Source organism: Crocuta crocuta, unplaced genomic scaffold (genome assembly GCF_008692635.1).
Source record: "Crocuta crocuta isolate KB4526 unplaced genomic scaffold, BGI_CrCroc_1.0 scaffold139, whole genome shotgun sequence".
NCBI lineage: Eukaryota > Metazoa > Chordata > Mammalia > Carnivora > Hyaenidae > Crocuta > Crocuta crocuta.
Window position 1 is genome coordinate 3,062,121 of NW_027533258.1, and position 26,997 is coordinate 3,089,117.

Consider the following 26,997-nt stretch of genomic DNA (forward strand, 5'->3'; position numbering starts at 1 on the left):
GCTCCGGGCCCTGCCCTGGGGCGTGGGAAAGGGAAGGACCCAGGGCCATGCCTCGGGCCCTGCACCCCTCCGCGGCCCGACGGGACGGCGGCCGCCTGCTCGGGCGCCGGGCTGCAGGGAGGGAAGTCAGGTCCCCAGTGCTGGGACCAGAGGGGTGCACGTAGACCTCCCCAAGACACTTTCTGGGGCTGCGGCGGTAATTCGCCGTGGGACTTCCCTGATATGTCAGGCGATGCTGACCTGTCCATGACTGTCGTTCCTTAATCTAAAGCCACACTCGTCGGAAGAGGCTGTGGCCCTCGCGACTGCGAAGTGCGCTCTCTTAGCCTTGCTCTTCTACAGAAATGACTGGACGGTTCCTCGTAACCGCGTGCTTCTCCTTCAGAGGAGCCACCACTCCACATCCCAAAATTAAGAAGGAAAAGCAAAGTCAGTTCATCCGGATAAGGAGCTAACCATAGAATTACGAGAAAGTCACGGGTTTTATGATCTGAGTTACAAAATGGTGCGTTCAAGAGAGGAGGAAACTCAAGACGGGGAGGGCGGGTATTTTCAAACGCTTCTTTTTAAACCCATGGCACTGTAAGGACAAAGGTAGAAAACTGGGCAAGGGGTTGGTCTCTGAAATCGAGAAGGCAAAAGGCGTCGTAGATGCTGCATAAAGTAGAGGAAACTGGATAAAGAAGGGTTGGGAGGCGTCCATGCAAAACCACAGCAGGAACCCAACGTCTAAAACCTCTGCTCGGCCTGACCGACTTAGACTCGGAACGCAAATTCCGCGAGCGCAGTTTTCCCGCCGGAGTCTGGGTCTGAGGCAACCTTCCTCCTGCGCAGGCGCAGTGCCACCTACAGAGCATGGAAGCGGTGGCCTTTCTGTGTTTGGCCGCGGCGGCGCTAGGATGGGGCTTCCTCTGGGTTTGGGACTCTTGGGAACGCGTGAAGGGTCAGGAGCCGGCTGGCGTGCCGAGAGATGGAAGCAGGACCCTCCTGGTGATCGCGCACCCCGACGATGAAGCCATGTTCTTTGCTCCCACTGTGCTAGGCTTGGCCCGCCTGCGGCACCGGCTGTTCTTGCTCTGCTTCTCTGCAGGTAGGAGGCTGTAGGCGGGGCGCTGGGAGCCGGGGCTAGGAAGGGTGTTTAGGTGCCCTCCGGCTTCTTCCCGAAGGGTTCTCTGCTGTAGGCAGCTAAGTGAGTACACAGAAGGTCCCTACTGTGGACACTTCGCGGAGAGTCGGTGGCCCCAGCCTGTGGACTGTCGCGGCCAGGTTCTCAGGTGGGTTGGGGGACGTCCCCAGCTTACGTACTTCACTGCCCGCAGAATTGAGGAGCACAAGTAATAGGTTAACATTTCGTTCCTTTCAATACCTACATTTCCGTTGGGAACTGCGACTGTGCTCATTATTCTGTGGAACCTTTTTATGTGCTAAATGGACCAGGAATAATGATCTTACTGTGGGACACGCAACAGATTCCAGGCTGTGTCATGCCTGCTCAGCCCTTAAAATTTTACTACTCAAGGTAGCAACGGACCTTCGTGCTGCTTTTAAAAATCCATTTTGTGCTGTGGCACCTGGTGGCTTAGTCGGTCAAACGTCCGACTTCGGCTCAGGTCATGATCTCACGGTTCGTGGGTTCAAGCCCCACATCGGGCTCTGTGCTGACAGCTAGCTCAGAGCCTGAAGCCTGTTTCAGATTCTGTGTCTCCCTCTCTCTCTCTGACCCTCCCCTGCTCACGCTGTCTCTATCTCTGTCTCAAAAATAAATAAAAAATTAAAAAAAAAATCCATTTTGTGCTAGAAAGATGCGTATGTCAAACTGAAGAGAGAGATACTCAGAGCGTTAGACTAGAAAATAATTTTATAGGCAATTTTAGAGTTCAGCTCCACCAACTACCAGTGAAGAGGCCTTTCAAAGAGTAAGTCCTCTTTTATCAGATAGAAAAAGATGGACTGAGAAAACAAAAATTGACTATGATACTGGATTATGGTGATACTTGCACGCTGTATAAGTGTAATTGAACTGTACACAGACAGTGGGTGAATTTTACGTATGTAAAATCATACCTCAATAAAGCTGTTTTTTTAACAAATGCCCATGACCGCTTTTCCCATTTGGTTGTGTGTCATTACAGTTCTTTTTCTACACAGATTTTTTTTTTTGCAGAAATCTCATAGTTTTATAATTTTCACTGAACGTTATTTTTCATTTACCAAGTTTTTATTAAAAATGTATGTACACTGCACGCTATTAGAATGGCCAGAATCCATCGCCCTGACAACCCCAGATGCTGGTGAGGATGTGGAGCCTAAGAGCTCATTGATGGTGGGAATGCAGAGTGCTTCAGCCACTTTGGAAGACTTGTTAGTTTGGCAGTTTCTTATAAACATACTCTTACCGAACCATTTAGCAGTCGCCTTTCTTGATATTTACCAAGAGGAGGTGAAAACATGTCCACACAAAAACCTGCCCACAGATGTTTATAGCAGCTTTACTCATAATTGCCAAAATTTGGAAGCAACCAAAACGTCCTTCAATTGGTAAATAGATAAATAAGTTGGTACATCCAGACCACGGAATATTATTCAGCATTATTCTTTTATGAGAAATCATAAAAGAGATGCTAATAAACATCAGAGAAGAAGGAACATGCAGGAGAACTAATCGAATAGAAGTGTAGAATGGGAATAATCAACAAAACAATGCATTTTGAAGAGCTTAGTATTGGAAATACTTGTTACTACTGCTCATTGCAAAGAGTTGGACACTGTTCTCAGGCAGTGTGTATTTCTAATGCCACTTGATACAAATATCCTCAGATAGTAAGAAAAAGACAGTTTCCCAAATTATTGGCCCTGTTAATGATGACCAATCTGTAAGTCACAGATCCGAGAAACTAACAAAAACTGGTACTCCCCTTAGTAAAATCAATATTAACACACTCCTTTTAGGAATAATCAGAAAATACAGTACTTACTGCATCTGAAACTAAGTAACATTGTGTATCAACTATATTTAATTAAAAAAATATACAGTACTTACAAGTAGGGTATGTTGGTTGATAATGGCAAATGGCAGTGTTTCTCCATCTTGGCTGCTTAATATTTTGTTTTTAATGGTCTTTTAGAACCTTGTTCTACAGTTTTTTTAGGATTTTATATTTAAGTAATCTCTAAAGCCAATGTGGGGTTCATAACTCCAAGATGAAGAGTCACATGCTTGGGGCGCCTGGGTGGCTCAGTAGGTTGAGCATCTGACTTCGGCTCAGGTCATGATGTCACCATTCGTGGGTTCAAGCCCCACATCAGGCTTTGTGCTGACAGCTACCTCAGAGCCTGGAGCCTGCTTCGGATTCTGTATCTCCCTCTCTCTCTGATCCTTCCCTGCTCACGCTGCCTCTCTCTCTCGATCTCTCTCTCAGAAATAAATTTTAAAAACATTAAAAATTAAAAAAAAAAAAGAGTCGCATGCTTCACTGACTGAGCCAGCCAGGCGCCCCTACTTTTTTGGTTTTTGATTTTGCTGCAGCCATCATAGCGGGTGTGATGATACCTCAATGTGGTTTTGCCTTAATTTCCCTAACGACTAATGATATTGAGCATCTTTTCATGTGCTTATTGGTCATCTGTCTATCTTTGGAAAACTGTTCTCTGTAACTTAACTGTGTAAGTAATTTGACCATTTTTTGTTTATTCTTTTAATGTTTATTCATCTTTAAGAGACAGCATCCCAATCAGGGCCTGTGGGGGTGGGGCTCGAACTCCTGAACCTTGAGATACAACCTTAGCAGAGATCAAGAGTCAGACGCTTAACCAACTGAGCCACCAAGCACCCCAATTCTAGTATCATTTTTAAAACACGATTTCTCCAACTGGGTTCTGTGGACACATTCTAATGAAAGAAAGTCTAGCTCTTTGGTTTCAACTTCCTTTGGGGAACACTGCCTCCTCCTTTTATCTGTCCACTAGTGTTGCTAGTGTTGCTAGTTAGTTCTTGCTGTCACTAATCTCTGGGCCACTTCATTGGTCCCTGATTGGTCCTCAAATCTTCCACCAGTTATGCATCAACTTATTTTCATTAAATTCTTACTGATGTGGGGGCGCCTGGCTGGCTCAGTCAGTTAGGTNGCACCTTAAGTTGGCTCAGTCGGTTGAGCATCCGGCTTCGGCTCAGGTCATGATCTCACAGTTCATAGGTTCGAGCCCCGCATCGGGCTCTGCTGACAGCTAGCTCAGAGCTTTGACCCTGCTTCAGATTCTATATCTCCCTCTCTCTCTGACCCTCCCCTGCTCACGCTGTCTCTCTCTCTCAGAAAAAAAAAAAAAAAAAGAAACTCAGGAACTTAAGGAATTTCTTCAGTATTCATAAAGTTAATAGAAAGTATTGAGCCTGCGATGTTTTGGTTCTCAATCCAGTTCTCATTTTAACAATTAAAACTTAAAAGGTAGGGTAACTAAAGGAGTGAAAGAGGGACTTTCATATATATATATGTATATATGTTGTTCCTTTTGATTTTTACCGATGTAAGTGTTTTACCTATTTAGAATAAATTACATTTTCATTTTAAAATAAAATAAAAATGTTTACTTTTATACACTGTGGTGTATAAGTATGGGTGTTTACAAAGTGGCTTTAATTTCTATTAAATGTCATTATGATTACTAGTAATTATTGAGAAATATGAGTTCTCGCAAGATGGAAGACTTCACTAAGCATATAGTTATCCATAAGCCTATCAATTATACACACACCACAAACTGTAGTTCTATGTAAACAGATCTACATTAATCCCCTTTTTTTTTTCTGTTTTCTAGAATAATAATCTCCAAACCTTTTTGGGTCACATTTTCTAGTTGATAAAAACTTTTGAGGGGCGCCTGGGTGGCTTAGTCGGTTGAGCGTCCGACTTTCGCTTAGGTCATGATCTNGAACTAATGTGTACATTATAAAACATTAATAAAAGTTGACATTTATGAAGGACAGGGTAAACAAATTAAGAGGAAAAGTTCCAAAGCATTTCTTCTCCCCAACAGACAGTCTTATGCATCCCAGTATGCACGTACCCTACCTGAACATAGTTCTTTTTTGTTGTTGTTTTTAACATTTATTTATTGAGAGAGACAGAGAGAGAGCACGTGCCTGTGTGGGAGCTGAGGGAGGGGCAGAGAGAGGGAGACACGGAATGTGAAACAGGCTCCAGGCTCTGAGCTGTCAGCACAGAGCCCAACACGGGACTCAACTCACAAACCACTAGATCATGACCTGAGCCGAAGTCTGACACTTAACCGACTGAGCCCGCCCAGGCGCCCCTTGACACACTTCTAAAGTGTATCATTAAGAGTTGCTGCAGGATCTGAGACACTCATTCCGTTGAAGTGCCTACATGTTCAGCAAACTTCGGGAAAATATTTAAAATGATCTCTGACTTCAACTCCCTAACCTATTTTAAGTTCCTGAATTCACAAGCAATTCAAAGCAATACACTCCTTAACCTGCATTCCAAGCAGTTTCTCACAATCCTGGGAGCCTGATGTGCACAGGCTCTGGACTTAGGAATCACATTGCTAGAGCACATGAGACTATCACCAAAGATCAAGGGACCTGGAGATGAAATAGGAGAGGGTATGTACACGGACTAGAGAGGAACCTAAAACAGAATGACCGTCATCAAGTTGACAATAGTTTCTGACTTTTCTTTTAAAAAAGTAAAAAAAAAAAAAAATGTGATGAGGACAATACAAAACAAAATTATTATCTGGAGTCTTTTTAGGGTTACGATGGATACAATGTAATGACTGTCTGCTTCCTGGCTTCAAACAGTTCAAAACTAACAGTGGAATAACTCCTGCCAAAAGTTGAAAGGTCTCATGTGGGAGTTTTTCTCAGCATTATCTGGCCAGTAAACGAAGCCTCTCTTTATCCAGGGCTTCATGTGTGCCCGCAGGGTGCAGGACACCAGGATGACACAAAGTTGAATGAGACTTTGACTTTTAAGGTCAATGACATTTAGAATTAATAATCCAGTCATGGAGAAAAGTTCATATTTATGAGCAGAATACTGGAAACGATTCCTTGCCAGGGGAATAATGAAAGTCTTCCCAGAGGGAGTGCCATTTGGTCAGGACAATGAAAATGAATTATAATTCAGTAAGAAAGGAAGCAGAGGAGGGGAGGGCAAAGATAAAGAGGTGGAGGAAGGAGAAAACTACTGAACTGGATGGATGTGTATGGTCCCATATAATTGTCAGGAAAGCCTTTGGAGATGACCATCATCTCCACTTTACAGGTGGGGAAACTGGCTCAGGAAAGTTAGGTAACAAGCACACGTTACACTGCAATTATCTGCTGGAGAGTTGAATTAAAGGGTACATTAGCTAGATAATTGCTCATAAGTGCAGTTTAAGTGCTACTAAAACTCCCCTGTATATTATTTGTAAGGATACAGCCAAGCTGTACTTACCAGAACCATTCTTAGGAAATAGAGTACATGTGTTGGGAAAATAAAGGTTATATAAGCTATTCAGGGCACTGATGTGGTCAAGGTCCCCAAGGTCACATTTTCCTGTAATACTTAGGAGTAAGAGCCTCGTCTTTAAAGAAATGTTTAACAGATACTGGAGTACTATCGATTTAAAGGGGCCCAAACTACTAGCATTCCCAGATACCTAACTTATTCTGAGTACTATAGAAGAATGAATTTTAAATCTGCTTAACTCCCAAAGCCAGTGGTCTTGGCGATGAGCAATACTGCCTGTAGCATGGGACTGAAATGCAGACAGACAGACAGAAGGACAGACAGAGATGGGGAAGCATCAAATGGTGCTTCCTTCTAAAGACTGGGAGTAAACCTAGTGTTGTATTTTCTTCAACTTTTTATCATAACCACACATTTTTCAGGCAGCTTAAGTCGCTTAAGGAACAAGATGAGATAAGAATGAGTAAATTGATAGATTTCCACTGTTAAAGAAATCTACCACTGTATATTTGTTATCTTCAGGAAATTACTACAATCAAGGGGAGATTCGTAAGAAAGAACTCTTGCAGAGCTGTGATGTTTTGGGGATTCCACCCTCCAGTATAATGATTATTGACGACAGGTAATTTATCTTTCAAAATGTAGAAATTCGTAGGCAATAAATATGCAGTGGTACGCTCAAAAGACACAAAAAAACGAATGTGGGTGGGTAAGAACATCTTATTTGAGAAGTCTACTTAAAATAGTTTCACATTTGTTTTTAAGTGACAGTGTAATGCAAATAAGTGTTTTCAACGTCTGTTCAGATCCTGTCTCTGAAGATAGCTACTTTCATCTTTAAAAGAAATTGTTATGAAATTTTCAAAACTACACAGAAGAATAAAGAACAGTGTCATGAACCCCCATATGCCTACTCCTAAGCCCAGTTAATTATCAGGCCTTTTTTACTATACTTGCTTCATCTAACAACTGTGTGTGTATGAAGCTTTTTTAAAGAAAATCTAGCCCTCAGGTCGTTTCACCCCTACATACTTAGATATACCTCTCTTAAGAAGATAGACATTTTTTCCCTATGGTCACAATGCCATTATCATCACATCCACCAAAATTCATAGTAACAATTCCCTGGTGTCCCCCAACACCTACCTAGTCCATAGATGTTTGTCCAAGTAGTTCAACGTCTTTTTACAGTTGATTTGTTCAAGTCAGGATGTAAGCGAGTCCACACAGCACAGTCGGTTGATACTCGGCGTTTCATTGTCCCTTCCTGCCTTCCCCACCTTGTCTTTGATTCTTGAGAAAACTGAGTTGTCATACAGGAAGTCACGCATTCTGGATCTGGCTGCCTGCCTCCTCATGGCATCAAGTTGTTCCATCGTCCATATTTCTTGCAAACTAGAACTTAACTGTAACTTTAAGGGGTGAGAATACTGCATAAACTATACCATGAGCTTCATACAGCATCATTTCAGGGGACGCATGCTGTCTGATTGTCTCATAGTGATTCCACAATGGATTAGTGAATTCACATGGCAACCGCTATTCCTTTCGTTGTAAAGACCCACATCCACCTTTCACGTAATGTTTTCATGACTGCCTGAATCACTGTTTAACTAGAAATAGCCAATGCTAAGTTTCTAAATGTCTCCTGCGTTTTAAGTATATTAGCTGTAATTCTTCTGCAAAGCAAAACTTTATCAGCTGGAGCTTTTTATTTAGTTATCCCAATATATAATTTGATCTGAAAAGACAAAATAAATTCTTAATTCTTTAATTGCCATTTTCAGAATAAGGAGTTGATGCCCTTACATACCTCTACCTCCAGTGGTAATCGGTTGTTTGTTTCTTGGATGGGGGAGGGCACTTTTTCATTTCATTGGGTACCTGTGTGTTTTCAGGTACTCAGGGTTTCAGTTTCAGTCATGTTCTTTGATTCTCCGATTGTCTCGTCTATGGCTGTGAGACTCTTCATGTTAGCTCCCGAGTCCTTCTGGCATGACCTCTTCAGGCTTATAGGATTTGCTTGCTGTCAAGGACAATGAGATTTCCCAGCACCTTCTTGTGTGCTTTCCTGCCCTCAGTCCTCGCATCAGCCATCCCCCCAAGGAGCTTTGGTGTCTCTTAGGAGGGTATGGTGTTTAGAGACCATAGCACAGTTACTAGGAGTGTTCACTGCTACGGTGTTATTACTTCCTGTGATTACTTGACTTTCATAATGGACAGCGCTGGTATATATGTATTTGTTTAAGGAAAAATAAATCAGGAATACTAATGATTGCAATGTAGAGTTAATATTTCAGGGGTTTTGTTTAATGCTTTTGATGTATACATCGAATCTCTTTTACACTGTAAGTCTTGCTTTTGTTTTTTGTTTTTTTAATGTTTTTTTATTTTTTTAATTTTTTTTAAATGTATTTCTGAGAGAGAGAGAGACAGTGTGAGCAGAGGAGGGTCAGAGAGAGAGAGAGACACAGAATCCGAAGGAGGCTCCAGGCTCCGAGCTAGCTGTCAGCACAGAGCCCAACACAGGGCTCAAACCCACCAACTGTGAGATCATGACCTGAGCTGAAGTTGGACGCTTAACTGACTGAGCCACCCAGGCGTCCCTTGCTTTTGTTTTCTTAATGTTTATTTATTTTTGAGAAAGAACAAGAGGGGAAGGGCAGAGAGAGAGGGGACAGAGGATCCAAAGCAGGCCCCATGCTGACAGCAGATAGCCCCATGTGAGGCTTAAACTTGCCAACCACGAGATCATGGCCTGAGTGGAAGTCAGACGCTAAACTGACTGAGCCCCCCCAGGTGCCCCTGTAAGTCTTGCTCTTTAACAGGGTAAATGTAATAATTCTTCTTTTTTAATCTTTTTAAAGGATTTTATAAAACATGAATGAAAAAAATACTTGAAAAGCAGATATTGAAAATTAAGACTAAATATAATATGATTGATCATGATATCTGTAATTTACTTTAAAATGATTTAGGAAAAAAAATGCATACCTATATAAATGAAACCAAAATAGCACAGTATTAACAACTTGAGCCTTGCTGAAAGGTACTTGAGAGTTCATTATACTATTCTTTTTAACTTTTCTGTTTGAAAATTTTTATATAGGAAGAATATTCTCCTACTATTTTCTGGCATATATAAATATATTTTAATGTCTTATTACTATTTAGTGTATTGTTATTTTTTTGTTGTTTTTTTTGTTTTTTTTTAAATCAGAGGTCTATATAACAGCAACTGGAGCTTGTGAGGATTACTACCTTTGGGGCTTAAATATCTGCTCCTAACTAGCAACATAGCTTTTAGGATTTATTATAAATTCGATTTCCTCACTTCCTTTTTTTGAGGCTTTTTATATTACCAGATAACATGCAAGAACATGATAATGCAACTTAAAACATGATGAAGACACAAGTTCCTTTAAGTATAGGCAAAGAAGAAAAAAATGATCACCCTCAAAACATGTAAAAGGCCATAATAGTAATTCTACTGATGTTTTCAGTTCATTCCTACTAAACAAACTTTGCTCTGCCATTTTTTTTTTAATGTTTTTTATTTATTTCTAGGAGGGAGAGAGAGACAGCGTGAACAGGGGAGGATCAGAGAGAGAGGGAGACACAGACTCTGAAACAGGCTCCAGGCTCTGAGCTGGCAGTCAGCACAGAGCCCGACGCGGGGCTCGAACCCACGAACCGCAAGATCATGACCTAAGCAAAAGTCGGACGCTTAACCGACTAAGCCACTCAGGCGCCCCTGCTCTGCCATTTTTATAGGACACGAGTATTAAAGAAGTTACCTCTTTACTATAACCCATATCTAGTTATATCATCATTTTCAGATACTGTTTGTCCAGGAGCTGAGCCCCATTTGGATAGTTTACTTATAAGTAGGTAAACACTAACCAATTTCTAAGATGAAATGGTTCTTAAGTTCTTAAGTAACTTTACTTAAGAGTTGACCTTAATTCTGTGACATACAAGGGAAATCTATAAGGAAGAGATAGCTCACTTATCTGGTATGTGGTTCTGTTATCTAGATTCTAGATCTATGCCTAAGGACAGGGAAGAAGTGCAAAAGTAGAGGCTGCTATGTCTGTACACAAAGAAGATACCACTGGGGCTCCTGGGTGGCCCTGTTGGTTAAGAATCTGACTCTTGGGGCACCTGGGTGGCTTAGTCGGTTAAGCGTCCGACTTTCACTCAGGTCATGATCTCGCGGTTCGTGGGTTCGAGCCCCGCGTCGGGCTCTGTGCTGAGGGCCAGCTCAGAGCCTGGAGCCTATTTCAGAGTCTGTATCTCCCTCTCTCTCTGACCCTCCCCTGCTCACGCTGTCTCTCTCTCTCTCTCCTAGAAATAAATAAAAATATTTAAAAAAAAAAGAGTCTGACTCTTGATTTTGGCTCAGGTCATGATCTCACAGTTTGTGAGTTCGAGCCCCACGTCAAGCTCTGTGCTGACAGTGAGGAGCCTGCTTTGGATCCTCTGTCTCCCTCTCTCTCTCTGCCCCTCCCCCCCCACAAAAATAAATAAGTAAACATTATTTAATAAACATTATTCTGACATCAGAAATATCTGCTGTCTAGGGATGGCTGAGTGATTCAGTTGGTTGAGCAACTGGCTTCAGCTCAGGTCATGATCTTGCGTTCACGAGTTCAAGTCCTGCACGAGTTCAGAACCTGAAGCCTGCTTCGGATTCTGTGTCTCCCTCTCTCTCTGCCCCTCCTGAAACATTAAAAAAATATTGGGAGCACCTGGAGAATTGCTAGGATCTCGAGAAGATCCACAGCAGGGCCTAGAGAAGGGAAGAAACTATAAATGGCACTAAGCTGATTAAAACCACTTTGGTGAGAAACTTCCAATGGATTGTTAGGCTTCGATTGTCTCCATGCGTTGTCTGTGAGCTGAGTCACTCTCCCTGGGTTTCCTTTTTCATTTCAGTACCTGCTTTACTTAGCTGCTTCCTCCCACAGTAGGAAAAGGGGGAGGTAGGAAAGTTTAGATGAGCAGTAAATACATTAGCCCTGGCAGGACATGCATCTCCTACTGTTTGAACCTTCATGGCATCACAACAGAAAGAGAAACAATGAGTAGCAGAGACAGAGCACCAGCTGTGTGCCTTAGAATGATCCCTCTGATGACCCCGATGACAGAATGGATTGAAGAAATTAGAACCATAGACCATTCAGTCTTGTGCGTTGGTCCTGATGAAAGGAGAATGTCTCCATTTATTTTATTTTCTTTACTGTTTTTATTTATTTTTGAAGAGCAGGGGAGGGGCAGAGGATCCAAAGCAGGCTCTAAGCTGACAGCAAAGAGCCCAAAGCAGGGCTCAAACTCACAAACCACGAGATCAAGACCTGAGCCCAAGCTGATGCTTAACTGACTGAGCCACCAACGCACCCCTGAGAATGTCTCAGCTTAGAGTGCAGTGCATTTAAGAGGGAGATGGGATGAAATCAAGTCTTTTTTTTTTTAATTTTTTTTAATGTTTTATTTATTTCTAGGAGAGAGAGAGAGACAGCGTGAGCAGGGGAGGGTCAGAGAGAGAGGGAGTCACAGACTGAAACAGGCTCCGGGCTCTGAGCTGGCAGTCAGCACAGAGGCCGACGCGGGGCTCGAACCCACGAACCGCGAGATCATGACCTAAGCGAAAGTCGGACGCTTAACCGACTAAGCCACCCAGGCGCCCAATTCAAGTCTTATTTAAGAGGTTTAAATGGCAGGATTTGAAGAAAGAAGAAATCGGGGATAATAAAAATTACACACATAGAGATCTAGGTGGATAAAGATTAGCTGGCATAGTTTATGAAGGAGAAGAATTAGGTTATAGGAGAGAACAGATTAGACATCCTTAGCACATACGAGAATTGAAGCCATCAGAGTGGATGCAATGCCTTTAGATCAGTGGGGCAAGAAGAGAAAACCACATACAATGAATGATGAGTGTTTTGTGTCATGTACCCTGAGGGGTGGGGATAGGGATACTTAAACTAAATTAGCATCAGATGGTATCAAATATTCTGTATCCTACTTTTTTTCATGAGAGAGTACGTTAAACATTTCCCCAAGTCATTAAATTGTCCTTAGAATGGTTGTAAGGATGTGATCACAGAATGTACTATAACTTAATTAACGTACTCCTGATAGTGAATATTTCAGTTTTTCCAATATTTAAGTATTTTAAAATCTGTTAATAAATCATTAAAGTTCTGGCCCTTTCCTTAGCTAGATTCCCAGATGATGAATTACTGAGAAAAAAGGCAGGACTTTAGGTAGTTTTCTCCATCCGGGTACCAAAAACGTTCCTAACTAAGGTCATCTTGGTTCATCTTATTTTTTGTTATTGCTATGAATAAGACTTTTTCTAATATGTTTTCTAAGACTTCACCGCTGGTATGGAGAAGATTTACTGATTTTTGTGTGTACTTTGTTAATAGCTATCCGCATGGGAAACTTTAAAAAGCCTAACAGCGGGGCCCCTGGGTGGCTTAGTCGGTTAAGCGTCCGACTTTCACTCAGGTCATGATCTCGCGATTCCCGATTCGTGGGTTCGGGCCCCGCGTCGGGCTCTGTGCTGACTGCCAGCTCAGAGCCTGGAGCCTGTTTCAGTCTGTGACTCCCTCTCTCTTTGACCCTTCCCTGCTCACGCTGTCTCTCTCTCTCCTAGAAACAAATAAAAATATTTAAAATTAAAAAAATAAAAAAATAAAAATAAAAAGCCTAACAGCCTTTCGCTTAATTCTCTTAGTGTTATGAGTAAATCATCTGCAAATAATACTAATAATATAGTCTTCCATTTTTCCATGTATGCTTCTTATTTATGTTCCAATTCTTATTACTTGGAATGTAATTTCTTTTTTAATTTTTTTAATGTTTTTATTTTATTTTTAAAAAAGAGACAGACAGACAGAGCACAAGTAGGGGAGGGTCAGAGAGAGAGGGAGACACAGTATCTGAAGCAGGCTCCAAGCTCTGAGCCATCAGCACAGAGCCTGACGTGAGGCTCGAACCTGTGAACCACGAGATCATGACCTGAGCTGAAGTCAGATGCTTAACCAACTGAGACACCCATGAACCCCGGAGTGGGATTTCTTAAACTATGTTAAACAGTTGTGGTAAGAACATTAATGATTTGATTGAGAACACATCTAGTGTTTTACCATTAACACTTTGTTGGCTGCTGGTTATGAAAGATATTCTATATTGTGTTAGGGATTTTTGTTGGGAATTGACCTTCATTGGGTCAGATTTGGGGGCTCCCGTTCATTTCAGTGCCCTACAAAGGGATAAGAAAAAGTTTCAGGGGAGCCTGGCTGGATCAGGTGGAAGAACATGTGATTTTTTTTTTAAGTTTATTTATTTTTGAGAGAGACAGAGACAGCATCAGTGGGAGAGGAGCAGAGAGAGAAAGAGAATCCCAGGTAGACTCCATAGTACCAGCTGCAGAGCCCAATGTGCGGCTTGAACCCACGAACTGCAAGATAGTGACCCAAACCAAAACGAAGAGTTGGTTGCTCAACCAACTGAGCCACCCAGGTGCCCAGAGCATACAACTCTCGATTTTGGGGTTGTGAGTTTGAGCCCCACGTTGGATGTAGAAATTACTAAAACAATAAATAAATTTTAAAAAAGAAAAAAAGGTTTAATTTATTCTCCATTGACTCAGGGTAAACTAGAATCATCATAGGGAAATTTCCTCTCTTATCTATGCCAGTAGGTTCTGTAATGCTTCCTGTAATTATACTAACACTCTGTCAGTGTACGTTGTGATTTCCTTGCTCACTATTAAGATTAATTAATAATATGAATGGGCTTGTGCTCAAGCACCCCTTTTGCACACACAGACTTCCACCTGAGAGTGTCCGCTTTGGCCCCAGTAATGCAGGACATTTTCTCAGGGCCAGATCAGAGTTGTGAAAACTGCCCTCAAACCAAAGGTCATTACTCTCTTCCTCCCTCTTAATTATTAATTTTTTTCTTATATTCTGAAGAGCATGCAGCCTCAGCAGCACCCCTTACTTGTGAAATGCTACAGTGGAGAGGTCGTAAACTTGTCCACAATAAATACTTCAAGGAGCACCTGGGTGGCTCAGTCAGTTAAGCATCTGACTTCAGCTCAGGTCATGATCTCACAGTTCATGAGTTCTAGCCCCACATCAGGCCCTGCACTGATAGTGGGGGAGCCTGCTTGGGATTCTCTCTCTCTCTTCCTCTCTCTCTCTGCCTCTCTCCCACTGGTGCTTTTTCTCTCTCTCAAAGTAAATAAATAAATAAACTTATAAATGTAAAAAATAAATACTTCAAGAGGCCAGTTTGAAGACTCAAGGGGACCATGTGTCTTAGCTCAGGCTACCTAGCCAAGTTCCATGGCCTGCGTGGAACTTCTGGAGGCTGGAAGTTCCAGATTAAGGTCCAACAGCGCCAAGTCTCTGCAGAGAGTTTGCTTCTTGGCTTTCGGATACCTGACTTCTTCCCGTACGCTCACATGGAAAGGAGTGAGGGAAAGTTCTCTCTCTCGTTCTCCACTTAGTTCTCCACTTATGAGGCCACCAGCCCTACAGGATTAGGGCTCCACCCACCATTGTGATCTCACTTAACCTTAATTACTTCCTAAAACCCTGTCTCCAAATACAGTCACATTGGAGGTCAAGGCTTCCAACACATGCATCTTGAGAGGACGCGATTCAGTCCCTAGCAACACGCAAGCTTTATTCCCTCTTCCCGGCTCTCATTTCATAACCCAGAAAAAGCAGAGCTCTACAATCTTACTTTAGGATATTCAGAGGAGTCAGAGAGGAATTTGGGAGAGGAAGAGAAAGGAAAGTTTTATGGAGGACCTACCACCAGTAATAATAACGGTTAAACACATAGCCATTACTGTCAGTGCCAAAAACCAGGTTAAGTACACGATCTCACATACTCCTCTAAATAATCCAATTACTTTTCCCATGTTGTAGATAAGAAACCTGTGATGTAGGGAGAGGTTGAGAAATTTGCCTGAGGTCATCCAGCTAGTTAAGTGCTGGAGCTGGTATTTGAACTGAGGCACTCTGACTCCAGAGCCCAGGCTTCAACCATCATATCTTACATCTACCCCATGCCTGACACATACTTGTGCAAAGGTCATCTCGTTTGAGTCTTTTACTAACTGTCCAAAATAGGTTTTCTTATCCTTTATTTGTTTCACATGAAGAAACTAAAGGTCAGACGGATTAAGAGAACTCTCTGCGGTCACCCATTTAATAAATGGCAGTGCTGGGATTCAAAAACAGAAAGGAAGACGGAATTGATTCCTGCCTTTCTGCAGGAAAGTAGGTCACCCATTTGTTACTGTATTTGAAAGACTCGTGTGTATTTAAGAGTACATTGAGTTGGCATTGTGTGTGGTCAGTTCCTTTCTCCATTGTTCTGAACCTCCTTGCTGGATTTCAGGCAAACATTTAGCCAGAGGAGCTCACTCAAGTAAACCACTTCCCTAATCACTTACAGAGGGAAAAATACTCAGTTGTCAAGAAAAGAAAGCATAATCTCAGGCATTAGGCAACTAAATGGATACTTTCGGTAATTTTACCCAGGTAATTTTACCCAAATAATACCTCTGGGTTCTTCTGATTTGTTGAGTCAAGGATATTTAAATGTATATTGTTAACAGATACATATTAAATGTCTAGAATGGGCAAGGCACTTGAAAGAGAACAGCTCAAGGTATAAGAGCTTCACTAATACGCATTGGGCGGACAGTCACTGTGGCTGCTTTTGTGGAAAGCTGTCTCTGTGCATATATGCTGAAGTTCAGGCCTACAGCGGAGACTGGAGACCCTCTCTGGGGTACTTGGGAATTGCATGTGGCTGGGAAATGCAACCTGGTTTTCCTCTTCATTTGCTGCTTTTATGGTTCTGAATATATTAGAAGAGTCCATAGAATTGTTTATATTTTTCAAAACAACAAAAACACATGCATATTTCTGTATGCATAGATAATTTCTACAAAAGATCCATACGAGACTTCTTAATAATAGCAGCTACTTAATTGGGGCAGGGAAGAGCGATACTTTCCCTTTTTAATTCTGCAGAAGTCTGTACAGTTTGATTTTTTTTAGGAAGCCTATATATCTAAATTTTATATATATTTAAAGACTACCCCACATACCTAATAAAGTATTCTTCCATCTCTACGTAGGTTCTATCCATACAAGTGAATGCAAAATTAGAAATAATTCTGTGTACATTGTGATACGATTTGATGTGATAAATTCAAAGCATAGAAAGGAGTTCCTTGAAAATATAACAATGCTTTTAAGCCTTTTTCTAAACACTGTGGTCTTTTCATGGGCCTCATTCTGGGAGGTAAGTGGGAAGAAAGTCAGACACAGGGCTCCTAAGTGCTCTGATTAAAAAGGGTGGGGATTCAAGAGAGGCCCGATCACAATGGAATAAAACAAAGCTGATCCCCCCAATTATAACCCATGCCCATTCAAGTGCCCTGGAGCCCAATGATCTGTTGTTAGGCAAAATTTGCAAGGTCTCAAAGCTTTCTGTGGTCTGATCCCTATCTCCCTGCTTATACCCACATCACATCTATTCCCATGACAAAAATAGGCAGGACTGCACAGCACCCCAGTCTATGCTCAGGTTCATATCTAGGCAGGGCCTCAGAATGTACGGGGCTTTCTTATGCATCCACACATTTGCCCATGCTAGCCTCTCCCCCTAGCAGACTTCCTCCCTTCCACCCATCTGGTCCCTCCAGCAAACTCCTCTTCCTCCTTCAAGCCTCAGCTCGTGGGTTACCTTAGAATTTGTGACCTCCCTGATTTGCCCAGATTTTCATGGGCACTTTCATTACATTCTCATGGTCCCATTCTATCCTAGCATGCACACTGATTTTTCACTCTATGCCATAAGCCCCAAACTCTCTCGTAACCCTTGATACATAGTGGTTGCTTGATACATGTTTGTTGAATGAATGAATGACCCCACTTACACCACAAGCTCTCTCCCTGTGGCCAGCATGTAAAGGTGTGGACTCAAAGACCTGAGAGATGTCCATACATCCCAACCCTCTCTCCTCACTTTTTCTTTCTTTACTGTCTTTATTGAAATTATTTTCACTTCCTTTAATTGAATAAAAACAGTCTAGGTCCCTGCCTTGCATCGTTATTTTTAATTTTCTGGAAAGTTACAGATGAGTACTTTAGCTTGAAAGGATTTTCCTATAGCTCTTTATTTTGCCATTCCGTAGATTTGGCTCCACTTTGTCCTAAGGTCACAACACAATAAAAATCTCATCTCTCCTAGTGCTTGTCTTAACATCAGTTTGACATTCACAAGCCCAAGACTCCTGCTTACTAATTTTAGCTGATCAGGGAAATAGAATCCAGTACCTACTAGGAAACGTAAATGAGTCTGGCTTGCTAGTAGTTCCTGGAAGTCTTCATGTTTTCCAATAAATCCATACAAATCATACAGTGAAAGAGAAGCCACAAAGCAGAGTCTGGTACTGTTGGGGTCACGTTGGTAATTAAACTCCGTCTCCTCCGGAGACCCTAAGAGCCTTTCCCCTACAAAAAAAACAACACAAAAAGTAAAAAAAAGACCGTATGCTGGCTGCCAAAGTAGATCTGACCAAGCATCCTCTCACTGTAAGAGATTAAAATAAAGCCTGCTGCAGTCCTTTCCTCCAAATACACAAAGAAGTGACTGGGCTGAAGCTCAAGGGCACGGTTCCAGTCCCAGTTGGCAAGAGCGAGTCAGGGCTCCCATCCTCCCAGAAGGCGCAAAGGACAACAATGTTTCCTAGAAAAGAAACCAGGGATGGAGACTGAAGTAGACCTAGCTGCTATGGAGCCATTATGTGAAAAGTGAAAACTGCTTCAGTACTCCTTCAGAGGCAGATTCTTCTAGAACGGAAGAGAGTCTGGGCCTTTCAGTGACAAGACTGGGGGAAGCAACGCAAAAGAAGTAAAGCGGGACCAGAGAGCAGCAGCCTTAACCAAACATGCATCTGTGTCCACTATCATTCCTTGGAAAAGGTTACAAATATATCGAAAAATAGGGTTCCAGGTGGGGCCCCCAGCTGGCTCATTCACAGGAGCGTGCAACTCTTTATTTCAAGGTTGTGAGTTCAAGCCCCATGTTGGGTGTAGAGTAAGATAAGTAAACTTTAAAAAAAATAGGATTCGAGGCAACTGTATATTGTGGTATTTATTACAGCGCTATTTCTAATTGCAAGAAATTGGTAACAACCTAAATGTAGCAGTGTATTGTGGTCTAATGCTCAGGAGCATTGTAATTGATCAATTACATAGCCGTGCTCCTGAGCATTAGACCACAATTTTCCAGTAGCCCAGGAAGATATTCATAATATAATACTGAGTTTTAAAAAGGAGTATATACTTTGTTTATATTTTTCTGTATTTTTGTCATAGTTTTGATAAAAAGCATACATTAGTTATAAACCAAAAGGTCCATTGATTTTAAAATATTTTATTTCCAAGTGGATCTTGTTCAGCCTTTATGTTTAAAAAAAAAAAATTGAAGAGGGGCGCCTGGGTGTCTCAGTTGGTTAAGCAGCTGACTTTGGTTCAGGTCATGATCTCACGGTTCATGAGTTCAAGCCCCATGTGGGTCCCCATGCTGACAGCTCAGAGCCTGGAGCCTGCTTCAGATTCCGTGTTTCCATCTCTCTCTGCTCATGCTTTCTCTCTCTCTCTCAAAAATAAATTTTAAAAAACATTAAAATTAATTAATTAATTAAGTGTTAATTTTAGAAATTGAAGATTTTATTTTATTTTATTTTTTTNTGAGCTGGCAGTCAGCACAGAGCCCGACGCGGGGCTCGAACCCACGAACCGTGAGATCATGACCTAAGCGAAAGTCGGACGCTTAACCAACTAAGCCACCCAGGCACCCCGAAGATTTTATTTTTGTAGGGCAGTTTAGGCTCAGTTTCAGTCCACAGTTTACATTAGGTTTCACTCTTGGTGTTGTACAGTCCATAGGTTTGGACAAATGTACCTATCAATATAATACAGAGTATTTTCAGTGTCCTAAGAATCCTCTGTGCTCTGCCTACCTACCTCTGGCAACCACTGATTTTTTTACTGTTTCCATAGTTTTGCCTTTTCCAGAATGTCATATAGTCAGAATCAGTTTGTAGCCTTTTCAGACTGGCTTCTTTCATGTAGTGATATGCATTGAAGTTTCTTTTGCATCTTTTAATGGCTTCATAGCTCATATCTGTTTAGCGCTGAATAGTGTTCTATTGTCTAAATGTACCACAATTTATTTATCTATTCACCCATTGAATGACATCTTGGTGGCTTCCAAGTTTTGACTATTATGAATAAAGCTACCATAAACAGGGGCACCTGGCTACCTCAGTCAGGGGAGCATGCGACTCTTGATCTTGAGGTTGTGGGTTCGAGCCCCATGTTGGATGTAAAGATTACTTAAAAGTAAAATCTTTAGGGGTGCCTGGGTGGCTCAGTCGGTTAAGCATCCCGACCCTTGGTTTCAGTTCATATCACAATCTCACAGTCATGGGATCAAGCCCCATGTTGGGCTCTGTGCTGACAGTACAAAGCCTGCTTGAGATTCTCTCTCTTTCTGCCCCAGCCCTGCTTGTGCTCTCTCTCTCGCTCTTCCTCTCAAAATAAATAAATATTAAAAAGCACACATACACACACAAGTATAGCTGAAAATTTATGTCCATAAAAATCTTACAGTAGATTTTTTTTTTAAGTTTTCGTTTGTTTGTTTCTCTTTTGAGAGAGAGAGCAAGTGTGTGAGGGCAGGGAGAGGTAGAGGAAGAGAATCTTTTTTTTTTTTTAAGATCATGACCTGAGTCAAAATCAAGAGACAGACATTCTTAACCGACTAAGCCACCCAGGCACCTCTATACTTGTGTTTTTAAAAAATGAAGAGGGGTACCTGGCTGACTTAGTTGGCAGAGCATGTGACCCTTAATCTCAGGGTCATGCCTCATGCTCGGTGTAGAACTTACTTTAAAAAATAAAAATATAGTGTCATTGGGGTGCCTGACTGGCTCAGTTTGTAGAACATGCAACTCTTGATCTCAGGGTTGTGGGTTCAAGCCCCACATTAGGCATAAAGATTGCTTAAAAATAAAACGTCAAAGAAAAGAGACACTGAACAAAGGAGCAAGATGGAGCAAGATGCAAAGGAGCAGATTTGTGTACATATGTATTTTTAATAATTAACTTCTAATAACATTCTTGTGAAAAATAAAAAGAGAGTAAAAATCTTCCAGATGCTCTTAGCTTGGAAATAACCATTGGAAATACTTTCTTTCCATGCATATTTAGACAGAAAGATAGATGAATATATATTATAATTTTGGGGAAATGGGCATAATTCCATAGATGCCATGAAATTGAATGTAACTTGAAATAGAAGCAAAAATGAAGAACTTTAACTTGAGGTAAACTTCAGATAAATGTTCCATCTAATTAAATTGTAATGGATTAATGCCTAAAAATATCTGTCCAAAATTAAGAAGATATAAAGATAGTGAAATGTTTTGAGGTTTTATCTTTGGTGTCATGGTGGTAGTGATGGTAGTGTTTTCAACCCATGTTTCATTGTTTTGCTTTTTGGGGTTTTTTAATGTTTTTTATTTATTTCTGAGAGAGAGAGAGACACCATGAGCAGGGGAGAGTCAGAGAGAGAGACACAGAATCTGAAACAGGCTCCAGGCTCTGAGCTATCAGCACAGAGCCCGACATGGGGCTCAAACCCACATACTGTGAGATCATGACCTGAGCCAAAGTCAGACGCTTAACTGACTGAGCCACCCAGGCACCCCTTTCAGCCCATGTTTCAAGTCACCTGCTTCTACTAACTGCCTGGAGTAAGTGAGTGTATTTGGACTTTTTCCCAGAAACCCTTCTCCCCAAATTCCCATTATATTATTACTTTTACTTTATCAAGGTTTATAACACTTTTTTTTTTTTCAAAAACTACTATCCCCGGGGACACCTGGGTGGCTCAGTTTGATCAGCATCCAATTCTTGATCTCTGCTCAGGTCTTGGCTCAGGGTCATGAATTCAAGCCCCACACTGGGCTTCACATTGAGCATGGAGCCTACTTAAAACACACACAGACACACACACACACACACACACAGACACACACACACACACACACACAGACACTCAAACACACACCACAAAAAAAAAAAAAAAAAAAACCCAAAACTATTCCCATAGTTGTTTCATTGTAATCCTATGTTAATCCAGTCGGTCTGTTTCACTGTGGTTTGTCTGACTTGATAGGGATTCATACACCAATATGTTTTAGAAGAGCAGTGCATGGATGCTGGGTTTTTTTGTATATTTAAGGATGTTTATTGTCTTTATACTTAAAAGGACACCTTGGGTGCCTACAAAATTATCAGGCTGTTCTTCCTTTTGCTCTGTACACACTGTTTCACTGTTTTCTGGCAGCAAGGACTGTGGAGATGTCTGTACCGACCTGATTTTTTCCCCCTTGAAGGACATTTTCTTCTACCTGGATACCAAGTGATTTTCTTTATCCTTGTAGATTCAGAAATTCACCATGTTATGTTTGGGTATTGAGTGTTCTAGATTGAGTTTTCTTAGGATATGGCAGGCCTTTCAACCTGTAGATTCCATTTTACCTCTCTGTTCCATTTGTGTTGTCTTTTTCTTCAGAAACCCTAATGTGTGTATGTTGGATCTTCTTTGTCTCTCATAACTATCTTCTCCTTTATGATCTGTTTGTTGGTGTCCCTTTTAATTTTGAGATCTCTTCAACATTTCCATCATGTCTCTCACTTTATTTTGAATAGTTATTTTTCCCTGCCTATCTGTCAAGCTACACTCACTTCCATTTCTGTTATGCACAAACCTCTTCTTAAAGCCCTTAAATCTCTGCTTTAAGCCCTTTTGTTTTGTTTTGTTTGAATATCATATTTTAGTTCTTTCAGACCCTGGAAGAAGTTTTGAAATTATATAGATTTTCAGGCTGCTTTTTGCTTACATTCTTTTCTCCTTCCTTCTTTCTTTGTCTTGTTTTAAAAGTTGTCATGCATCAGGAATATCCCCCATTGGTTGTTTTGGGATTGTTTCCTGTGTTTGAGTAGGGCCAGCTACCTACAGGAGAATAGGATTGGAGAGGCAGAGGAGGGTGCAGGTATCCAGCTGGAGCCTCCTGAAGCTTCTGCTGAATCTTATTGTCTCCGGTAACTTTCTAAAAAAGTTTCTATTTATTTATTTTGAGGGAGAAAGAGAGAACAAGCAGGAGAGGGGCAGAAAGAAAGAGAGAATCCTGAGCAGGCTCCATATCACCAGCACAGAGCCCAATGCAGGGCTTGAACCCATGGACCACAAGTTCATAACCTGAGCTGAGACCAAGAGTCGGGTCGCTTAACTGACTGAACCATCCAGGCGCCCCTCAGCTCAAGTCTTGATCTCAGGGCTGTGAGTTTGGGCCCCGTGCTGGGCTCCGCACTGGGTGTGAAGCCTACTTAAAAATTAATAATAATAAAATGCAAGGCTTATAGACAAATCATGTTAATGACCACAGGAAAGGTTATTAGGTCAGTCTTTCAGATGGTTTCCTCATAGCACCAAGTTCCAAGAAACAATTCTTAGTCATTTGTGGGATGTTCTAGAGAGCCTTTGCAATAAGAAATATTGCACTGCCTATGTGTTGCAATCTAAGATGATGTGGTGTGACATTTGCTAGTTTGGTAAAACTGTCAATGCTAGTTAGACCTAGTTCCTAAGGCTGATGTACAGCTTAACTGGCCATTTCTGTAGTTAAGCAATTTGTAGGCTTTACCCTTTTTTAATTCTCTTTTTTCTTTCTCTCTTCCTTTTATTCTCTCTCTCTCTTTCTTTCTCCCTTTTTCCTTCTTCCTCTTTCTTTCTTTCTTTCTTTCTTTCTTTCTTTCTTTCTTTCTTTCTTCCTTTCAATAATACATGCTGTCTTCACATATATAGTTACTTGATTATCAACAATAGAGCCAAGACAATTAAACAGGGAAAGAATACTCTTTTTAAAACTGATGCTGGGACAGCTAGATATCCACATGCGAAAAACCAAAGTTGGACTCCTTCCTCACACCATAAACAAAAGTTATGTCAAAAAGACATAAATATAAGAGCTCTTAAGAAAATATAGAAATCAATCATCATGAGCTTTGGTTTGGAGGCACTGTCTTAGGTAAGACACCAAAAGCACAAGCAGTAGAAGAAAAAATAGACAAATTAGACTCCTCAAAATTAAAAACTTTTCTGCGTTAGAGAACATTATCAAGGGGCGCCTGGCTGGCTCAGTCACTTCACCATTTGACTCTTGATTTCAACTGAGGTCATGATCCTGGGTTCCTGAGGTAGAGAGAGCCCTGCGTCGGACCCCAGGCTGTCAGCATGGATTATCTCTCTCCCTCTCTCTCTTCCTCTCCCCCACTTGCTTGCTTGTGCTTTCCCTCTCAAAATAAATTAATAACATTTAAAATAAAATAAAAAGGGAAATACCAGGTGTTGACAAGGATGCAGAGAAATTGGAACCCTCGTCTATGGCTAGTGGGAATATAAAATGATGTAACCACTGTGGAAAATAGTTTGGTGGTTCCTCAAAAAAGTGAAGCATAAAATGACCATTACTCAGCAATTCTACAAAAAAAAAAAAATGCCTGAAAGAATTAAAAATGGATATTCAAGCAAAAACTTATACATGAAAAAAAAAGGGGGGAGGGGGTCCTGAATGTTCACAGCAGCACTACTCACAATAGCCCAAAGGTAGAAACAACCCAAATGCCCAACGGCTGGTGAGTAGATAAACTAAATGTGGTGTAGCCATACGCTGGAATATTATTCAGCCACAAAAAGGAATGAAGTATTTATTCATGCTACAGCCTGAATAAACCTAGAAAACAGTATGCTTAGTGAAAAAAAGCCAGATACAAAAAGCCACACATGCATGCTTCCGTTGATTTTATTTTATTTTTAATATTTTATTTATTTTGGAGAGAGAGAGAGAGAGACAGCGTGAGCAGGGGAGGGTCAGAGAGAGGGGGAGACACAGAATCCGAAGCAGGCTCCAGGCTCTGAGCTGTCAGCACAGAGCCCGACATGGGGCTCGAACCCACAAACCATGAGATCATGACCTGAGCCAAAGTTGGACTCAACTGACTGAGCCACCCAGGCACCCCACTTCCGTTTATTTTAAATGTCTAGAGCTGGCAAACCCGCAGAGACAGAAAGTAGAACATTGGTTGCCAGGGGGCTGGAAGGAGAGGGAAATGGGGAGTGACTCATGGTGGCGTTTATTTTTGAGGTGACGAAAATGTTTATTTCTGGGACGGTTGCACAACTCTGTGAATATACTAAAAAAAAAGTGAATTGTACACTTTAAATGAGTGAATTCTATAGTGTGTGAATGATATCTCAATACAGCTGTTATTAAAATGATTGTAACACATGCTCGTTGTAAAAACAAACAGCACGGAAACATATCAAGTGAAAAAATGAATGTCTCCCTTGATTCTCTCCCCTTCCACTTCTCTCCTCAGAGAAAACCATTGTTCACTATTTGATGTGTAGATTTGCATACCTTCAATACTTTACAAATATATATTTACATACAAACACATAGGTTTTTTAATGCTTATTTATTTTGAGAGAGAGAGAGCGTGAGCAGGGGAGGAGAGAGAGAGAAAGAGAGAGAGAGAGGATCCCAACCAGCCTCCATGCTGACAGTGGGGGCTCAATCCCATGGACTGTGAGATCATGACCTGAGCCGAAATGAAGAGTCAGATGCTTAACCGACTGAGCCACCCATGTGGCCCCGTAGTTTGTTTTTTAATATTGCATACTATTCCTTACTATTCCTGTATCATAATTTCTTTAGTAAAAATATCCCCTGGTCTTGCCAGAAGAATCATTAACCATCATAAAATAAATGAATTGCTGCTGCTGCTCGCTCCAGAATAATACATAGAGTAAGAAGCTGTTCACTTACATATTAGTGCCTGCAGTACAAGCATGTTGGGCCTCCTACTTAACACCACTCTTCAGTTTTCGGACCATAGTGTCTTTTTTTTTAAGAGTTTATTTTTTAATGTTTTTTTTTTTAATGTTTTTTTATTTATTTCTAGGAGAGAGAGAGAGACAGCGTAAGCAGAGGAGGGTCAGAGAGAGAGGGAGTCACAGACTGAAACAGACTCCAGGCTCTGAGCTGGCAGTCAGCACAGAGCCCGACGCAGGGCTCGAACCCACAAACCGTGAGATCGTGACCTGAGCCGAAGTTGACACTTAACCAACTGAGCCACCTAGGCACCTCTCTGACCATAGTGTCTTAATACCTCAGGCCGATCAGCTTCTCTGAAAGTTGACTACCTATCTCTCTGAGATATCTCACCTGGAATGCTGTCAGAAGGAATTTCTGTATACCACCTAACCCCTGTTTTTTGTTTTGTTTACACTTATTTATTTTGGAGAGACAGAGCGTGAGTTGGGGGGAGGGGGCAGAGAGAGGGAGAGACACAGAATCTGAATCAGGCTCTAGACTCTGAGCTGTCAGCACAGAGCCCGACGTGCGGCTTGAACTCGAAAACCATGAGATCATGAGCTGAGCCAAAGTTCAGACGCTTAACAGACTGAGCCATCCCGGCACACACACACACACACACCCCACCGACCTAACCTCCATTTTAAGACAAACCCGTCATCCTAAACATACTTTCCAAAATTGATGAAGATCTGCCCAGCTATTTTCACATGACAATGTGAACAAACAGACAAACTTAGTTTTATATTGTTTCAGGTCAATTGCCATAGTACTTCTGAGATAGTCCCTTTAAGAGGACAGGGGTCTTCCTGAGAAATTGGGCAGCCTGCTACACAGTTGTGGTATTCTTTACTTGTTCCCTGTGGGAGAGGTGAAGCAACCTGGATCGTTATGAGTTAACAGGGAACTTGGAGAAGAACACTTAGGAAGAAGAACAGTGTTAACATAGCAGGAACACAGGGGAGCACCATCGAGTGGTAAGGTAAGGACAGTTTACCTTAGGGGCGTTCCTTAGGTCGTGTGCATAAATGGGCTGGGAGCAGGGGCTAGCCTGGTGAGCAAAACAGACTCACCCTTCACATTCCCAGTCTAGTGAGGAGATTAGGACATAAATTTGGGAGCGTCTGTGTGGCTCAGTCAGTTGAACATCCAACTTTGACTCCAGTCATGATCTCGGGGCTTGTGAGTTCGAGCCCCGTGTCGGCTCTGTGCTGACTGCTCAGAGCCCGGAGCCTGCTTTAGATTCTGTGTTCTCCGTCTCTGCCTCTTCCCCACTCATACTGTCTCTCTGTCTCTAAAAAATAAACCTTAAAAAAATTTTTATTTTTTTTAAAAAGAGCTCAAGAGAGACAATGCCTGTTCTATATGACCTGAGCCAAGTCGTGAATGAGTACAAGGTTGGCTGGTGAAAAGGCAGCAGGAGAGCATTACAGATGGGAAACCCCAAAGTATCAGATCCTCCCC

General features: G+C 41.6%; 1 protein-coding gene across 1 annotated transcript in view; it reads left to right on the forward strand.

Annotated features, from left to right (window-relative positions):
* The first annotated feature begins 761 nt into the window (after window positions 1-761).
* Window positions 762-26,997, forward strand: part of PIGL (phosphatidylinositol glycan anchor biosynthesis class L) — a 65,428-nt gene continuing 39,192 nt past the window's right edge. The window contains exons 1-2 of the mRNA XM_077746713.1: window positions 762-1,090; window positions 6,996-7,095. Coding sequence (XP_077602839.1) covers window positions 856-1,090; window positions 6,996-7,095 — 335 coding nt within the window. The 5' untranslated portion in view covers window positions 762-855. The remainder of the gene's footprint in view (window positions 1,091-6,995; window positions 7,096-26,997) is intronic.